The 15,401-nt window shown below is 39.2% G+C and overlaps 2 protein-coding genes across 2 annotated transcripts; both read left to right on the top strand.

The window, feature by feature from the left end:
* Window positions 1-993: 993 nt before the first annotated feature.
* On the top strand, window positions 994-5,284 carry LOC144643686 (adenosine receptor A1-like). The gene has a single exon (XM_078503006.1). It carries the CDS (start codon window positions 1,157-1,159, stop codon window positions 2,141-2,143), a length of 987 nt encoding a protein of 328 aa, XP_078359132.1. The 5' UTR covers window positions 994-1,156; the 3' UTR covers window positions 2,144-5,284.
* Window positions 5,285-10,067: 4,783 nt separating this feature from the next.
* Window positions 10,068-13,385, top strand: LOC144641887 (uncharacterized). The gene has a single exon (XM_078500899.1). It carries the CDS (start codon window positions 11,266-11,268, stop codon window positions 12,649-12,651), a length of 1,386 nt encoding a protein of 461 aa, XP_078357025.1. The 5' UTR covers window positions 10,068-11,265; the 3' UTR covers window positions 12,652-13,385.
* Window positions 13,386-15,401: the final 2,016 nt, after the last annotated feature.

Below are 15,401 nucleotides of genomic sequence, written 5' to 3'. Positions count from 1 at the left end.
TGAACTACAACCTTCTTTAAATGCCAATGTCGGCAGTGAGACGTTGTTACTTTATTAACCTAATGTAAATATTTAATTACTGCTGAAGATCAATTGTCTCAGTCTCGGTTCCAGACCCCTTTCATAACATATATAAATAGTTGCCAAAAATTTTAACGGTTATACTTTTGAAAATGTATGTAGCTTAGCATACGAAACGTCAAGTTTATAAAAATGCGATTTTTCATAATGTTTATCACCGCTGTTTGTGTTATATTTTTAATCAGGGTATGAATTATATTAACAAAAAAATTGTTGCAGGATCTAAAACGACAAAATAAATTACTTGCAAACACAATATGTATAAAAATAGTTTGGATTTTTTGGAAAAAAATGTTTGCAGAGGTGAATAAATTAAAAAAAATGTTTGCAGACACACTGGCATGGCAGAGGAAAATTTTTCATTTGCGACAAGACAACCTACTATACTGTGACTACACCTTACTTCACTTTCAAAACGGATTTCTTTACTAGTCGGATACATAAAGTTCCGAAAGTATTTCACTTTCTTAAATTTTGGACTTGGCAGTCTTCCCTTTCGCTCCTTTGGACCAAACCCGTTTCATGCATAGTCCCCTGAGAGGGGGGTGAGGGGTACTCATTTTTTTACCCTTTCAAATTTTCCCAATAAAGTTAATTAAAACAAAATAAATTAAATACCAGTTTTACAGAAAACGTACCCCTTTCATATACCTTCGATAGAAAATAGTACCTCTTTTCTTAATTTTTCACTTGAATAACCCCTTTAATGGAAGTAGAATGGAAGAATTAATCAACTCTTCGAGGGGTCTAGTCTGATCGAGGGTTTCTACCCGAACTCGTGAAATCCCTAACCTTTGATATGCCTACAGCCTGAAAACGCACACCTTTTGGGCCTCGCCGAAAGTACTTCCCCCCCCCCCCCCTCTCCACCATCCCCGGGCAGGTTCGACCTTTTGACTGTCCGAAACAGGGGGAGTCCCCCGAATGACAGGGCTTCTAGTTCTGTATCCGGTGAAACGTGGGAAATATCACAGCTTCGAACCGGAACACGTATCTGATCTGCGCGTCAAAATTCTGTAAACATCAGTTCTACTTTAAAATACTGGTTGTTGACTCGAGAGAAGCATTGTGAGCGATGTCGTTATTTGGTGAATATCCGTGCATCAATCAAACGATTCCTCCAAGTTACATCTCATTCACTTCGGCCGCAATAGGCGTCGGAATGTGCTTGTTTACCATTCCAGGGAACCTTCTTGTGGTGTTAGCCATCTTCATTGACCCTAACAGGGATCTCAAATCGCCGTTTAACTACTTCGTGGCCAACCTAGCCATTAGCGATCTTGTAGTGGGCTTTGTTGTCGATCCGATGTCCGTAGCCTACCATGTAAGCGAAGGAGTTGCGAAAGAATATCCCGCAGCTCTTGTTTACATCCACATGCCGTACTTCATTGCGAGCACGGCTTCAGTTCTCAGCCTGGCAGCCTTGACGCTGGATCGATTTTTGGCGATTACTTCTCCGCTCTCGTACAGAACAAAACTGAATCCTAAGCGAGCTGCTTTTGTGGCGGCTGGCATCTGGGCATTCTCGCTTAGCTTTCCATTTATATACCTCGTCACGGGTTACTTGACGTACGCTTTTGTCTTCGCACACACCGTGATAATTGCAACATTTCTAATCATGCTATTGACTTATCTGAAAATATTTCGCGTGTTTAAGAACCAAGTGAAACAGTGGGACTGCTTGGATCAGACTAACGAAGACAATCATGCAAAGAGACAAGCTATAAGATGGGAACAGAAAGTCACCAAGACCTTTATGATCATGTTAGCTCTCTTCTTGGCGTGCTACCTTCCATCGTGTATTTGTATCTACATAACCAACCTTTGCAGTTCCTGCAGTTGTACCTTTATTCACTGGGCTAGAGATATTCATTTTCTTTTGATTTTGGCCAATTCTGGAGTGAACCCGTTTGTTTATGCGTGGCGATTTGACAATTTCAGGAAGGCATTCGCGAAGCTGCTGAAGTTCAACAAGTGTTGTAGTCACCCGAGAACAAAGACGATAGAGTTTGACACATTTAAAGAAAGTAACACAAGTGAAACTTATGCATCAGTCAATTGAAACCCCGGCCCCCCGACCCCCGGGACTTACCGGGGAATTTAACATTTACCAAGTGTTAAAACCCGGCTTTTTACCCCGCCATAGGGGCCAAGACGTCTGTTAATACGAACCAAATAAAGAACCAAATAAAGAACCAACTCAAGAGCGACTTTCAGCAAAAAAAAAAAACAGTCAAAAATCTTGATTTCTTTCGTTGCGGAAGTTGAAAAATCTATTTCTTTCACAGCTTTTCATCATATATAGTTTTAAGATAGGAAAGAAACCCGATGTAGTTTGTTTCCACAAAAAAGCCTTTTACTTTGAGAAAAAAATAACAAAATCGTTTTTGTAGTGATCAGAGTCACAAATTTGCCAAATTTCAAACCCGAAATAAGCTATTATGAACACACCTGTCAGAAGAACGTATTTCAGCTTTTATTGTCCATCAACTTCAGCCGGTAGCACAGAAACAAGCTTTGTGCGACAGACTTTAACAACTTAATTGAGAAGATTGCACTGCCTAAACAGCCTAAAAGAACCTTCTCTAAAGCTGTCTCATAAACTCTCCCGTGCCTAACAAGTTTTTTAAGACGAAGATGCTCCGAGTCTGATCTTTCAAGAAAACTCGTTCCAATTCAGTGGAAAAGATAATCTTCAAACCCATCCAACAGCCATGTCACGAAAATCGCCGTATCTTCTGCTAACATCTTCAAGGCCAAACTAGAAAACGATTATATTCAGAAAAAGTGGAAACGATTCATTGACGACGTCTTTTCAATGTGGGACATAAGAAGAGACAAAATAGAAAAATTATTTTTAGTTTCAAAAGGCAAACACCTTTCACCCTACGGTAAAATTCACGACTGAAGTCTCAGAAACAGAAACTACTGACTTTCTTCGAGACGATAGTGTACAAAGGTGGCTGATTCCATAAGAACGAACGAACATTTTGAGGAAAAAAATTAGTCCTTGATGTTAAACCCCAGCTGTCGCCCATTAAATACAAACCTATATACACGTTTCAATACATGAATTGCTGTTCGTGTCATCAGCCAGGCGTCACAAAAGCCTTTATCAAGGGAATGGAAGACTTCTTAGAACGGATTCCCCATAACAAACATATCGAGGCAAACATTTAGTCCTTCATGTTTAACTCCGGCTGTCGTCCCCGCTTCAGGTGATCGCGTGTTGTTAAATCACCGCTCCACGGCCCCGGACTACTGACGTTGTGTTAAATCCACCGCCCACCGGGGCCAACGCGCCGTTAAAAGTACGTTAAATCCCCGCTTTGGACGCGTTAAATCCCCGCCAAGTCCCGGGGGTCGGGGGGCCGGGGTTTCAATTGACTGATGCATTAGAGATAAGTCCAAATGAAACAGGAAGTGGTCCAAAATACCGAATTTGACCCCAAATATTTAGGAACATAACTGTGGTGAACTTGGGGGGTGACCCTATTCGGCGCAATGGCGGAATGACGGAACGGCACGGCGGAATGGCGGAATATCCTAAAACACGGAAAGACGGAATATCCTAAAACGCGGAATTGTGAAACAAAAAAAGAAAACAACAACACAAACAAGAACAAACAAACAAAAGGAAATTTTAACTGCTATTTCTTTCAGACGGCGATTGAAGCTAAGAATGACGATGCTTAACTTGTGGATATTCGTTGTGGTGACAGAAAAAACAACTTGTTTTCAGAGGCTGCTAGCAGTAGAAAACCAGTTAACACTTAATATATCCCATAAAACGAAGGGCTCTTTCTCTATCTTCTTAATCCTATAAGGATGTCGATCTCGAGCAGGGATTTTGAGGTAGTATATCGAGTGATCATCACTGATCGAGTGAGGATTTCGTTAATTTACATGGTTTTTTTTGTTTCACAATTCCGCGTTTTAAAATATTCCTTCATTCTGCGTTTTAGGATGTTCCGTCATTCCTCATTTTAGGATATTCCGTCTTTCCGTGTTTTAGGATATTCCACCATTCCGCCGTGCCGTTCCGTCATTCTGCCGAATAGGGTCACCCAACTTGGGGCGGGGGGGGGGTGCCTAGACATGAATGGCCTGGGTTACCTCTTACTTTTCAAACAAGAAAAAGTTTGTCTTCACTCTAGCCCCCTTTTAAGCAGCTTATGATCTGCCAAGATAGATATAAGACACTGTAAAATTCTGGTAACCAGTCCCCCCCCCCCCTGGCTCAGCTCATATGCGCAACCTGGTTCAGCCAGGTTCTTTTTAACTTGGGTCCACAGTGGCTAACTGGGGTACAGGCCTTGAAAAGAGAATAGATGACCTGGGACCCCCTTTTCAACCAAGAGAATGCTCATCTTCACTTTTAGTTCAGTGACCCCTTCACTTCCCATTTGAGCACCTTGTGGAACTTCTATTCCACCCAATCTGTCTTCATTTCTTCAAATTTTTCCTTGGCCACTGGACGGGAAATTAGCAACCCTGGAAAGTTCCAATTGGAAGTACAGAAATAAATATTGCACTTCGGATGAATTGTGCATGCCTAGCTTTCAGAAACATGACTTAACAAACTCCTTGGCATTTTACTGAAGGCCATCTTTACTCTTTTCAAAACCAAACGTGCAACGGAACTTTCTAGAGTTGCTTGTTTCACCATGCTTGTGTAAAAAGGAATGTAGTCTCAAGGTTTGAGATCGCCATTGGACCCAGGTTGGAGGGTGCTAAGAATTATAATATTTAGCAATAAACTCCATCCCCTCCCCACCCAGGTCAACTGTGTTCTACCCTGGGTGCCAGAGGGTTTTTTTTTTCTCGTTCGATCGCGGCTTCGCCACTCTCTGGACGATCACGGCTTCGCCGCTCTTTGTCACCGCAAAAAAAAAAAACCCTCTGGAACCCAGGGTAACTGTGTTCTGTTATAGAATCGGGAACTGGTAAGCAGTGGCCAATTTGGAGGGCAGATATGGCAAGTGCTCTCCTTCCTCAAACAAGAAAAGGTTCATCTTCACTTTGAGAAGACCCCCACCCCTTTCAAAAAGTAAGCCGTCCTGAATGTCAGCCTCCCCTAAATTTTTAACATATTTACTGTTAATGGAAAAGGCACATTATAAATTTAATTTATCATCATCATTATTATTCATGTTCAGGTGCAAAAACCCCTACCCCCCTCAAAAGTAAAAGTATGGCCTTGAAAGATCAGGGGCACCCATCGAGAATATAGTTCAAAACCACTTAAAGATAGCACCGTTGAACGAATTTTAGCATTTAAACGGTAGATATAGGCATATTTTTATCCCCTAAAAATTTTTTATCTGTTCGGATTTCCTAGCTGAAAGTCTAGTGATCCGAAAGTTATAGTTATCAAAACTTACCTTTTTGAAAATTCCAGCCAGAGAAGGGCTCCCGAAAATTCTAGGTGACCTTTTTAGAGTAAAAAATCCGTTAAAAATGAACAATTATACCATTTTTTAGATATTCGAAAATCCTAGGAAAGGCAGGCAAGCAAAAAAATTTACAATGCATGTTCCGAAAATTCTAGATCTCAAATCGTCTCCCGAACAGATATTTTAACGAAATATTCCGTTGGGTGCCCCTGAAAGATATTGCTTTTTAAAATTCTAAGCAAGTTTGGTATTTTATGCCATTACATTTACTCCAAAACTTGTGATGTTCATTTAGTGATGGTAGAACTTTTTATACATTTTATATCATATTCAGACAGATTTACCATTTAATTTTTTTTTGGCACAACACCTCTACCAAAAATAAACCCAAAATTAAAAATTAATTTCGAGGAAAAACTTGTTGCGCTAAAGAAAATTTTAAATCAATGGACGACCAGAGGCTTAACTTTAATGGGAAGAATTTGTATCATCAAAACCCTCGCTATCTCCAAGCTTGTTTATAATACCTCCGTTCTCACGACACCACCAAATTTTTCTAGTGAAGTTAATGATATTTGTTTCAAGTTCATATGGAACTTTAAGCCCGATAAGGTCAAACGTAACACGCTTATTGGTCCTATTGAGAAAGGGGGCCTTAACATGGTAGATTTCAACATGATGAACAAATCTTTAAAGGGAGCATGGGTTAAACGTTTATATGAAGCTGGTGATAACAAATGGTGCTCCCTCTTCTCATCCGCTACATCCCAATATGGTGGTTCGTTTCTTTTGGAATGTAATTTTAATGTATCTGATCTTAATTTCGTCTCGTATGTACCGTCCTTTTACAAGGAAGTATTGAATGTCTGGCAGGAGCTACATTCTATAGACCCTTCTTCTGCTAAGGAATATGAAAACGAAATTATTTGGAATAACCGCTATATTAAAATAGATGGTAAATCAGTCTTTTATCCATCTTGGCATAGAAAAGGAGTTATTAAAATCGGTCATCTGCTAAATGAGAACAGAACGTTTTTATCCTGGTCTGAGTTTCAACATAGATATGGTATGACGGTAAACTTCTTAACGTATTACGGCCTTCTCACCGCGATCCCTGAAGAATGGAAAAAATCAATTTTAAATTCCGAACGAATGCTTACCGATGTTGACAGTAATGAGCTTCCTCTTGCGAATGTCACCGCCAAATCTGCTCGCGAACTGCTTGTTATGAAAGTGTTTAAAGCCCCAAACATAGAAACTAAGCTTATAGGAAAACGTCTTCCTGCTAAAGCCATTTATGAATTGCCATTCAAAGTTACAATAGAAAATAAACTCAGATGTTTCCAATACAAGGTCATACATAACATTCTACCCACTAATAACAGACTTTACAAAATGAAATTGAAAAGTTCTCCCAGTTGTGATCGTTGTAGCTCTTCATACGAAACTTTACCTCATTTGCTGTATGAGTGTCCGACGGTACAATTATTCTGGAAAAAAGTTATTGCATGGTGGAATGAAAAACGTTCAGAAAATATCACCTTAATTGACACAGATATTTTTTACGGTTATAAACCAGATTTAAGTAATTTTTATGCCCCGAATCATTTCCTCCTCATCGCCAAGTATCACATTTTTCTGTCCTGGTTGAATTCAGCATATCCGAATCTAGATATCTTCCTTCTCTTACTCAATCAAAAGATTCTCTATGAACGCACAATCGCTGTTAAAAATAATAGTTTGACAAAATTCAAAGCAAAATGGACAACACTTTGTGCCTGAGTTCCCTCAAGTTACCCCGCCCCCTGCCCAGAGGTTGTGCCGCAATCTATTTATTTATTTATTTATTTTTTTATTTATTTTTCGTTTCATAGTAAAATAAAATACATACAGTTAGTATTAGAGTTAGTAGTAAAAAATTGAACTTTGTAAATAGATTGTAACTTTAAAATGTAATAGTAATATCATGTAATATTTTTGTAAGAGCGCTATTTGTTATAGTAGGTATTGTAAGGCGTGTTATTGCGATATTATTATTTAAAAAGAAAATGTATATTAAATAATGTAATAAGTAATGTCCTGTAATTAGCATCGTAGGTAGTGTATGTATTTGTTAAGTAGTGTTCTTTGTGTGTCAATAAATAAATTTAAAAAAAAAATAAAAAAAAAATAAACCCAAAAGTCAATAATTGACTCACTCTGCGCGGAATTATTTGTTTATAGATATATTTTTGGAATAAATACTCTATCGTTTTATTTGCTTGTTTTTACGTTTTTAATTATATCTTTTACAACTGTGCATGCCATTCGCACAAGGTTTTTTTTAGTCATGATTAGCCTTTCATTCTTATTGTCTATTGTTTGTATGTACATATTTAAGCGTTTTTACTAGTATATTTACACATAATTTTATTCTTACATCGAACTTGAAAATGACTGGTGAACAGTCGAAACATTCTTTTTTAGCAGTGCATCGGTTGTTGTCATAATGATGATTGACAGCAGAGTTAACCTGTTACTGAAAGTCACAGTAAATAAAAATTGTAAGAGAGAAGCAACTTCTTGTGTTCTCTTCTAGAAGAAAAAAACATCAAATCTAGCACTAAAAAAAACAGCAGCACAGTGGTGGCAAACAGTTCAGTAAAGAAATAAACCTTTTTTATTTATTTTAACTAAATTAACTATACACAAATCTTAAGTAGTCGTGGCAAGAGGTTTTTTCCCTTTTTTTTGTGGCGAAGCTGCTTTTGTCACGGTTGCGGCAGATAGCAGCTTCCTGGCCAAAAAAAAAAAACATCTGGCACCCAGGATAGCCATACATTTATTTTAAAAACTTGGTGTTCATAAAATCTATTACAAGTCAAACATAAAAGGATTAATAATGAGGTAGTACGGCTGGTATTTTATTTAATTGTCCTTTTAATTACTCTATCCTCATTTACTGGACAAGACTGATATTTTATTGCAAGCAAATTGTAACAATAATTCTTTTGATGTCTGTTGCAAGAGTTGATAATAAACTGTCTAAATACCCTGATCGATTTGCGACTTTCATTAAAGGTGATATTACAAATTGGTAAATGGAACCCAAACTTCTACTTGTAATGCACCTATTAATGTTAATGCCGAGGAGGGGGGAGGACAAGGGGCTAACCAAGGAAGTTTAATCGTGAGGGTAGGGATTTTGATCATACCTGAAGTCCCCAGTGTAGGGATTTTGATTATATGGCTTACAAGGTTTAAAGGATATTTGACCACCTTCCCTTGCCCCCGGGAGGGGATTTTGACCAATTAATTTGTCCTGGGGTGGGGAATTTGCCTTTTTTTTTCAAAGAAAATGTCAAAATCCCCACCCCATGCCCGACCCTCCACACCTTGGCCTTAACATTGATAAAGAAGCAAGCTTGATATCTTTTTTGGACTCAGGGAAGTGTTTTGTGTTTCATCTTGCAATTTAGAAGGTTGTTCCCCCCCACCCCCCCTTGCTTTTATGAGACGCCAATGGGATACGTCACTTGCAGTCAGACAGTCTGGGTTCCCTGTGTAAACGTCAGAAAATCATAGACACGCTCAGCGCGAGTGTTGCGCGCGAATGCAGAAGGATTGAAACACAAGGCATTATATACACAAAACGAAAATAATTGATTCGTATCGATGAAAGGGCGTCTATTAAATTTGAGGGGTCCTAAGGGGAGCGTTAAATAGATATGAGGCGTTTATTATAGAGAGGCGTTTATTACAATTTTACCGTAACAACGTCAACAAAACCAAAAAAGATGCGTTGATTGCTCGCAGAATAAGTTAACAACCAGAGTGCGAATGGGAGACTAATCACTTATCTAATGTGCGCTAATGCAAAGCCTAGAGATGTCGTTCATAGTTCGATATCGGTGTCTTCATCGTCATCGGGGTCAACCATGTTGGCATCGTTGGCCTCTTCGATGTCCAAGTCAAGTAAGAAACTAAATAAATTGCGTGAGTTTACTTTATGGAGCGTTTTCTTGGTTTTGAGGCGATCTAAGGGGGCATCTATTAGACACGGGGAGTTTATTAGAGAGGGACGTCTAATACAAACTTTACACGTCAGGGGAGGCCGTTTATTAGATACGAGGCGTTTATTAGATCATTTACGGTATCCGTTTTGACGACTCCGCTTAACTGACAAGATTCGTTGAGCGAGCTCATTTGTGACAGTTAGATATCAGTTACCTTGGCAACCAAGACTGTTTACCCGAGATTATTTACAAGAATTTGATACCCCATTCACAGGAAACGCAAGATTGCTGCAGCTTTCTTTGCCTGGGCACTGGAAGGAAATCTGGCGTCTTTGCGCTTTGAAGTGGTTTCTAACAAACCTTGTTACCATGGTCGAACCAGCTTAAAAAAAATCCCTTCTACCCCGCACACGCATGCCCTTGACAGAACGTGTTAAGAAGTGACAACATTAAACCAATAACGTACACTTCTTTTATTGAAGCTCAGTTAATTAAAAATAATCAAAATCCTTTAAGTAAGGAGTCTAAAAGTTCTTATGGATTGAAAGGTAACACAGTTGAAGTTAAAAAACCTAATTGTTATTAGGGCGGTCAGTGTTTATCGTGTAAACTTAAAAATGTTTTGAAACTAAACTAAAAAAGCTAAAACGATCTTACAAAAACTTTCAAGAAAGTAAAATTTTCTGTTGCCTTCATTATTTTCTTTTTTGCTATGCGTTTACCACGGCGTAGAATTTTAAACTTTTTTGAATTAAAGTGGAACGGCAGAGAAGTGAAAACTAACATTCTTGTAAGCCTCGAGAAGTTTAATGAGAGTCTGGTTTCTTATTTCTCCTCGAAGTATCAACACATTCAGATTGGGAAAGTCTAGGTTATTATTACTGAGAGAAAATTGTCTTCATCTTTTTATTGCAACACATATACAAAAAACACCACATACAACAGAACTACATTGCTTTACAATATTATTTCTGTTAACCACAAAACTTACACTTCTTGCAATTAGAACAGAGTTCCTAACACTAAAATTGTCTTGAAGTCGTACAACATTCTTTCAACCAGTATTATAACTACCGTATGAAGGCTCGTACGGACAATCCGTTTGTTGACTTTAGGGTTGAAATGTTAATTCCTAACTCGTTTGTTTAAGCACGTTTTCAAGTGTTTGTAATCAACAGCTGAAGAAAAAATCCTTCTTGATCTGAATGTCATGACTCTCTCCCGCAAAGAACAACAAGTCATGACTTCTAGGATTAGATTAGCTTGCATAACAACGAAATCAATTTTGATGAAAAAGCCAACATAACTAATTGCTGGGTGATTTTAATAACATTAAAACTTGACCTTGTTTTGTTTCAAACGGTTGCCGACGAATTCACGAGCCCCATATTACCATAGAAACTACAAGAACATACCGCTTTAATTCTTGACACCACCCAAGGGATTTAAAGTTACACGAAATGGCTTTGTCGTGATTACAAAAACCTGCCCGCAAGATGCAAATCGATTAAAATAATAGTAAAACAACTGTTATTAAGGGACTTAAGCTTTTGTGTTCGGCTTCTTTCTTGTTTTGCCGCTTGGCCGACAAGATATTGCTTTTAATAACATTTTGAATGATTATTCAACTAGTCGCGCCTCGTCAGTTCGTTTGTACAGTTCAGTAAGAAAGTCAATATTTGAATTGAAGAAGTGGACACCTATATTAACGACGTAATTAATCATGTGAACAGTCAGTTTACTTTACAAGATTTGTCGTCACGAGAGAGAAAGAGAGAAAAAAACGCGTAGATATGGCTGTCGGCGAAGGAAGGAATTCAGCAGCACATGGCATAAAATGGTTTTCTTCCCATGTGAACAAAAACTTCATCACAAGAAAACAAAACAACTTGAAAAAAGGCAAGAAACTTTCCGAGTTTGAAGCCTTCTCTAAACTCGCGGAACACAAAAGCGGCGTAAAATCTACACAAGCCGACCTTTTCGCCGATGGCAAGAGAGTTAAATTCTCTCGAAATACAATTCGTTCGCCTGTGGAAAAACCTCCAAGAATTCGAAGAAAATCAATAAACACAGATGCGCTTGATACGAGATTGCTACAGAAGCAAGGCGAGAAGTTAGAGTACAGTTACGTTGTTATGGAAGAAACGGAGCTCGAAAAATCAACAAGAGAACGTTTATTACGCGAGGTAAAGCAACAGAACTGGGTGGAAAACGAGACGAAAGCTGGTCAAGAAAGCCCTTTATCGTCTCCGACTTTATCACAAAGAAAAAACAGCGCAGCGACACATACTAGCGAAAAATACTTAAAAAGTAGATCTTTAATAAGCTTTGCACCTAGAGTACAGTACTGCAGTAGATTAGTGCACATGGACAAAGGCGAGTTTTCCAAACAATTCTGTGATGTGCTGGGACCTGGTTTGTGCACTTATTGCACCAAGTCACAAATGCAACAATTTGTTATCGACGAACATACCCGAAGCTTTCCGGACATTTGTGTATCTCCGTATGTTTTATGCGTTCCGCAAGAGGGCGATAGAGACATTAAAACCCCGTTTTCGGTTTATAAAGAATGCGACCCGCTCCAACGTAGGAGGCCATCAACAGTTTCACCCACTCATAACATAAACGGTTTGAAAACGCGTCCGAATAGTTGCACAAATTCTGAAAAAGTGCGTCTACGCGATTCAAGGTATTGTGCAGACCGCGTCTTAAGCGAGAGCAGCACTCCGTCCTTAGAACCGCAAATTCGCATAGAGACGCCGAATCCATCGCTCTGTAGTTCACGAAGATCGAGTATAACGAGGTATTTGCTGGAATCAAAACATGAAGAAATGCACGCGAGAGAAGGGCGTTTAGACGAAGACGTAAAAATTGATGTCACTCCGAACATACGTCGAGTTAGAATTTCTCCAGTGCTTCACAGTTCCAGAACGGAGCATCAAGATGGAAAAAGCGATAGGCTAGACCCAAACTGCTTCAGTAGAAAAAGCGGATCTCGAAGCACGATGTGCAAGACTCCTTCTATTGCAAGAACAGGGAAACTTCGTGAACTTCCTTACTGGAAATTTTTGATACCCGAGCCGCCAATGATGGAGGTTGGACGAATGAACGTAAGCATTTACACTCCAAAACAGATTCCAGGAATCAAGATCTTTGATGAATCCTTTTTTGACATTTGAAAGTAACCAAGAGATTTTTCTATATAATTTAGATAAGTTATTCGCCACTGAATGAAAATGAAATAATTAAACAAACAACTTATTATGCAAGGTTGTCACTGGTTTAACAAATGTACAGGGTTTTAATTATACAATTAAGACTGAGCTGCTTCGTTACTTTAAATACATAAATGCTCGTAGGCGAGAGGCACTCGGAACTTTTTTCTTTTAAAAATTACTTGCTTGTTTATTGTAAACAAAGGCTCACCTCTTTCTTTTTATCGCACGTTCTGTTTATTTCAGTTTTGGGTTGTTAATTCTAGTGCAATTCGCCGGGTGACACTTAACAAAAACACTGACGTTTTGGTCGTACGTTAGACCTTGGTCAAAGCAAGGAACCCATAAAGCCACTACGGTGGATTGGGTTTTGAACTCGTAGAGTTCCCATCGGCAGAAACAGGGGAAAACTGATGATGACTGCAGTTAAACGGGAAGCTTTCCTTTATCTAAGAAGTAACTGAGCTATGACAGTGAAGGTGAAATATAAATACTCTAAAAATGTTTTATGCTATCCATAAATTTGACATACTCAAGCCGTGATTCTTCTCAGTGCGGAATCTCCTTTAGATTATTGTGAGGAATAGGATGCAGCGATTTTATTTTCCTGAACGATTTCGTCAAGTAACTACAGACTCGTTTCGGGATTTTAATAAGATGGCCTTAATACAGTCTCAACTTGTTTGTATTCGTATTGATAATAACGCTATGCGGCAGTGAAAGTCGCGATCGCGTCCCAATAAAGGTGCGAGCAACAAAGAAATCGACATAATGTGTAGTGCTTTCTAGGAAGCCTCGAGCCAAGTGGCCCATACTTGCCAGGTTTCTGTAGCATTAATAGGATAGTAATTTTAAATGCACGGCTAGTACGACGACACTTGTGTTGGACAATTTATTTGGCCGATATTTCGACTAGTCAACTAGTCTTCTACAGGGCCAGAGCTGGAGTGAGATAAAACTTAACGGCTCCTAAAATTTAAATAAAAGTATATAAGTGGATAATACGTAACACGATAGCCATATAAGGAAAAAGCATAAAATACAGCGTCGAGGGTGTAATATATACGTATAAAGAAAATACACGCACTAATAATATATAAAAGATGAAAAAAATTTAAAAAAAAATAAAAATAAAAAATAATAATAAACTAAAGCTAACTTTCATATAACGATCTAAAGATATAACATATCACTGTTCAGAGCGTCTATTGAGGCCATTAGGTTCAAGAGTTTTGCCTCGGTCTATGAGATATGCTTCTCTTGCTTTGCGACGAGAAGTACTTTTAGTGGGTAGCAATTCAAGAGGAACTAGAGACATGTCTGATGTGCAGTGCCCTGGCATGTTGAAATGAGTAGGGACTGCAGTGGCTGCTTTCTTGTGCCTTGGATTATTGCTGGCCTGCCTGTGTTCAGTGAAACGTTCCCGAAGAGTTCGTTTTGTTTCTCCTACATATTGTTTATTACATCTTTTACATTGTATCATATATACAAGGTTAGTTGAGTTGCACGTTATGTGATGTTTAATCTGTCTGACTTCGTTAGTACTGCTGAAGGTATATGTTGTTTTGCCATCTTCGATGTGGGGGCAAGTGAGGCATCGATGATTTGAGTTACAGCGGAAGGTGCCGGGTGGCGGCTGACTGCATTGGTTAGGGCCTTTAAGTTTCGCTCGGACGAGTAAATCTCGAAGGTTGGGAGAGCGCCGGTAAGATACCACGGGTGTTTCTTTGAAGATTTCTTTACAGTTTCACCTCGAGTGAGTTCTAGTACATGCATCTCCAAGTTACGTGAGATCCGACAACAATTGTGCCATAGTCTTCCTAACGTTGTGTGGCTCTCTGCATTTAATCGTCCCATTAATAGGATGCTAGTCCATCGCAGGGTACCCCCAGCATTTTGTCGCCGGTACCCATTTATACACCTGGTGAAGAGAGGCACTATGAGAGTAAAGTGTCTTGCCCAAGAACACAACACAATGACCCCGGTGTCACAGCGGATTTTGTCCCCCCGCCGATTTTGTCCCCCCGGACCAAATCCGCTAGCGTATATTGTCCCCCCGGACAATATCCGCTAGCCGATATTGACCCCCCTTCGCCGAATTTGTCCCCCCCTCAACAATTGTTATTTAAGCTTTGTTTCCCTCTTACTCAGTAAACTTTCCATTTGCGTTCCCTCGAATGACAACACAAAACTTGTTGTAAGTCTGCCATATTTATTATAGTAAATATTAAGTATCTTCTTAAAATGGCGATGCAATTTTGCGTTCTATGCTGGTCTCTAAGTTATTTCAGAAATTTACTAAAATTCATTGCAAAGCTTGTCGTAAACAAAAGACCTGACTAAAGACAGCGTCTAACTACGATTTTCGATTGGAAAACGTTGCTTCGGGCCGTGTTGAGAATAACATAGCTTTTCCAATGCGGTGGTTGGTAAACACCGAGACTTACCTTGTCTATTTCGTCTTTTCAATGTTCATGAAATATTCGTATTCACATTTAATCGTCTTTTCTTTTATTCGTTTACGACTCCAGGAGTAGGAGTACGATAGCGAAGTATGATCATTTTTGACGGGGGGACAAAATTCGCGAAGGGGGGACAAAATCCGCTAGCGAATACTGACTCCCGGGGGTCAATATCGGCTAGCGGATATTGTCCGGGGGACAATATCCGCTAGCGGATTTGGTCCGGGGGGACAAAATCCAGGGGGGACAAAA

Source organism: Oculina patagonica, chromosome 2 (genome assembly GCF_052425735.1).
Source record: "Oculina patagonica isolate OP01 chromosome 2, crgOcupat, whole genome shotgun sequence".
Taxonomy (NCBI): domain Eukaryota; kingdom Metazoa; phylum Cnidaria; class Anthozoa; order Scleractinia; family Oculinidae; genus Oculina; species Oculina patagonica.
This window is presented reverse-complemented; position numbering and strand designations above follow the sequence as displayed.

What these genes read in the sequence shown, in the direction of transcription:
- LOC144641887 (XM_078500899.1), top strand. Translation starts at nt 11,266, where the DNA reads ATGGCTGTCGGCGAAGGAAGGAATTCAGCAGCACATGGCATAAAATGG.
- LOC144643686 (XM_078503006.1), top strand. Translation starts at nt 1,157, where the DNA reads ATGTCGTTATTTGGTGAATATCCGTGCATCAATCAAACGATTCCTCCA.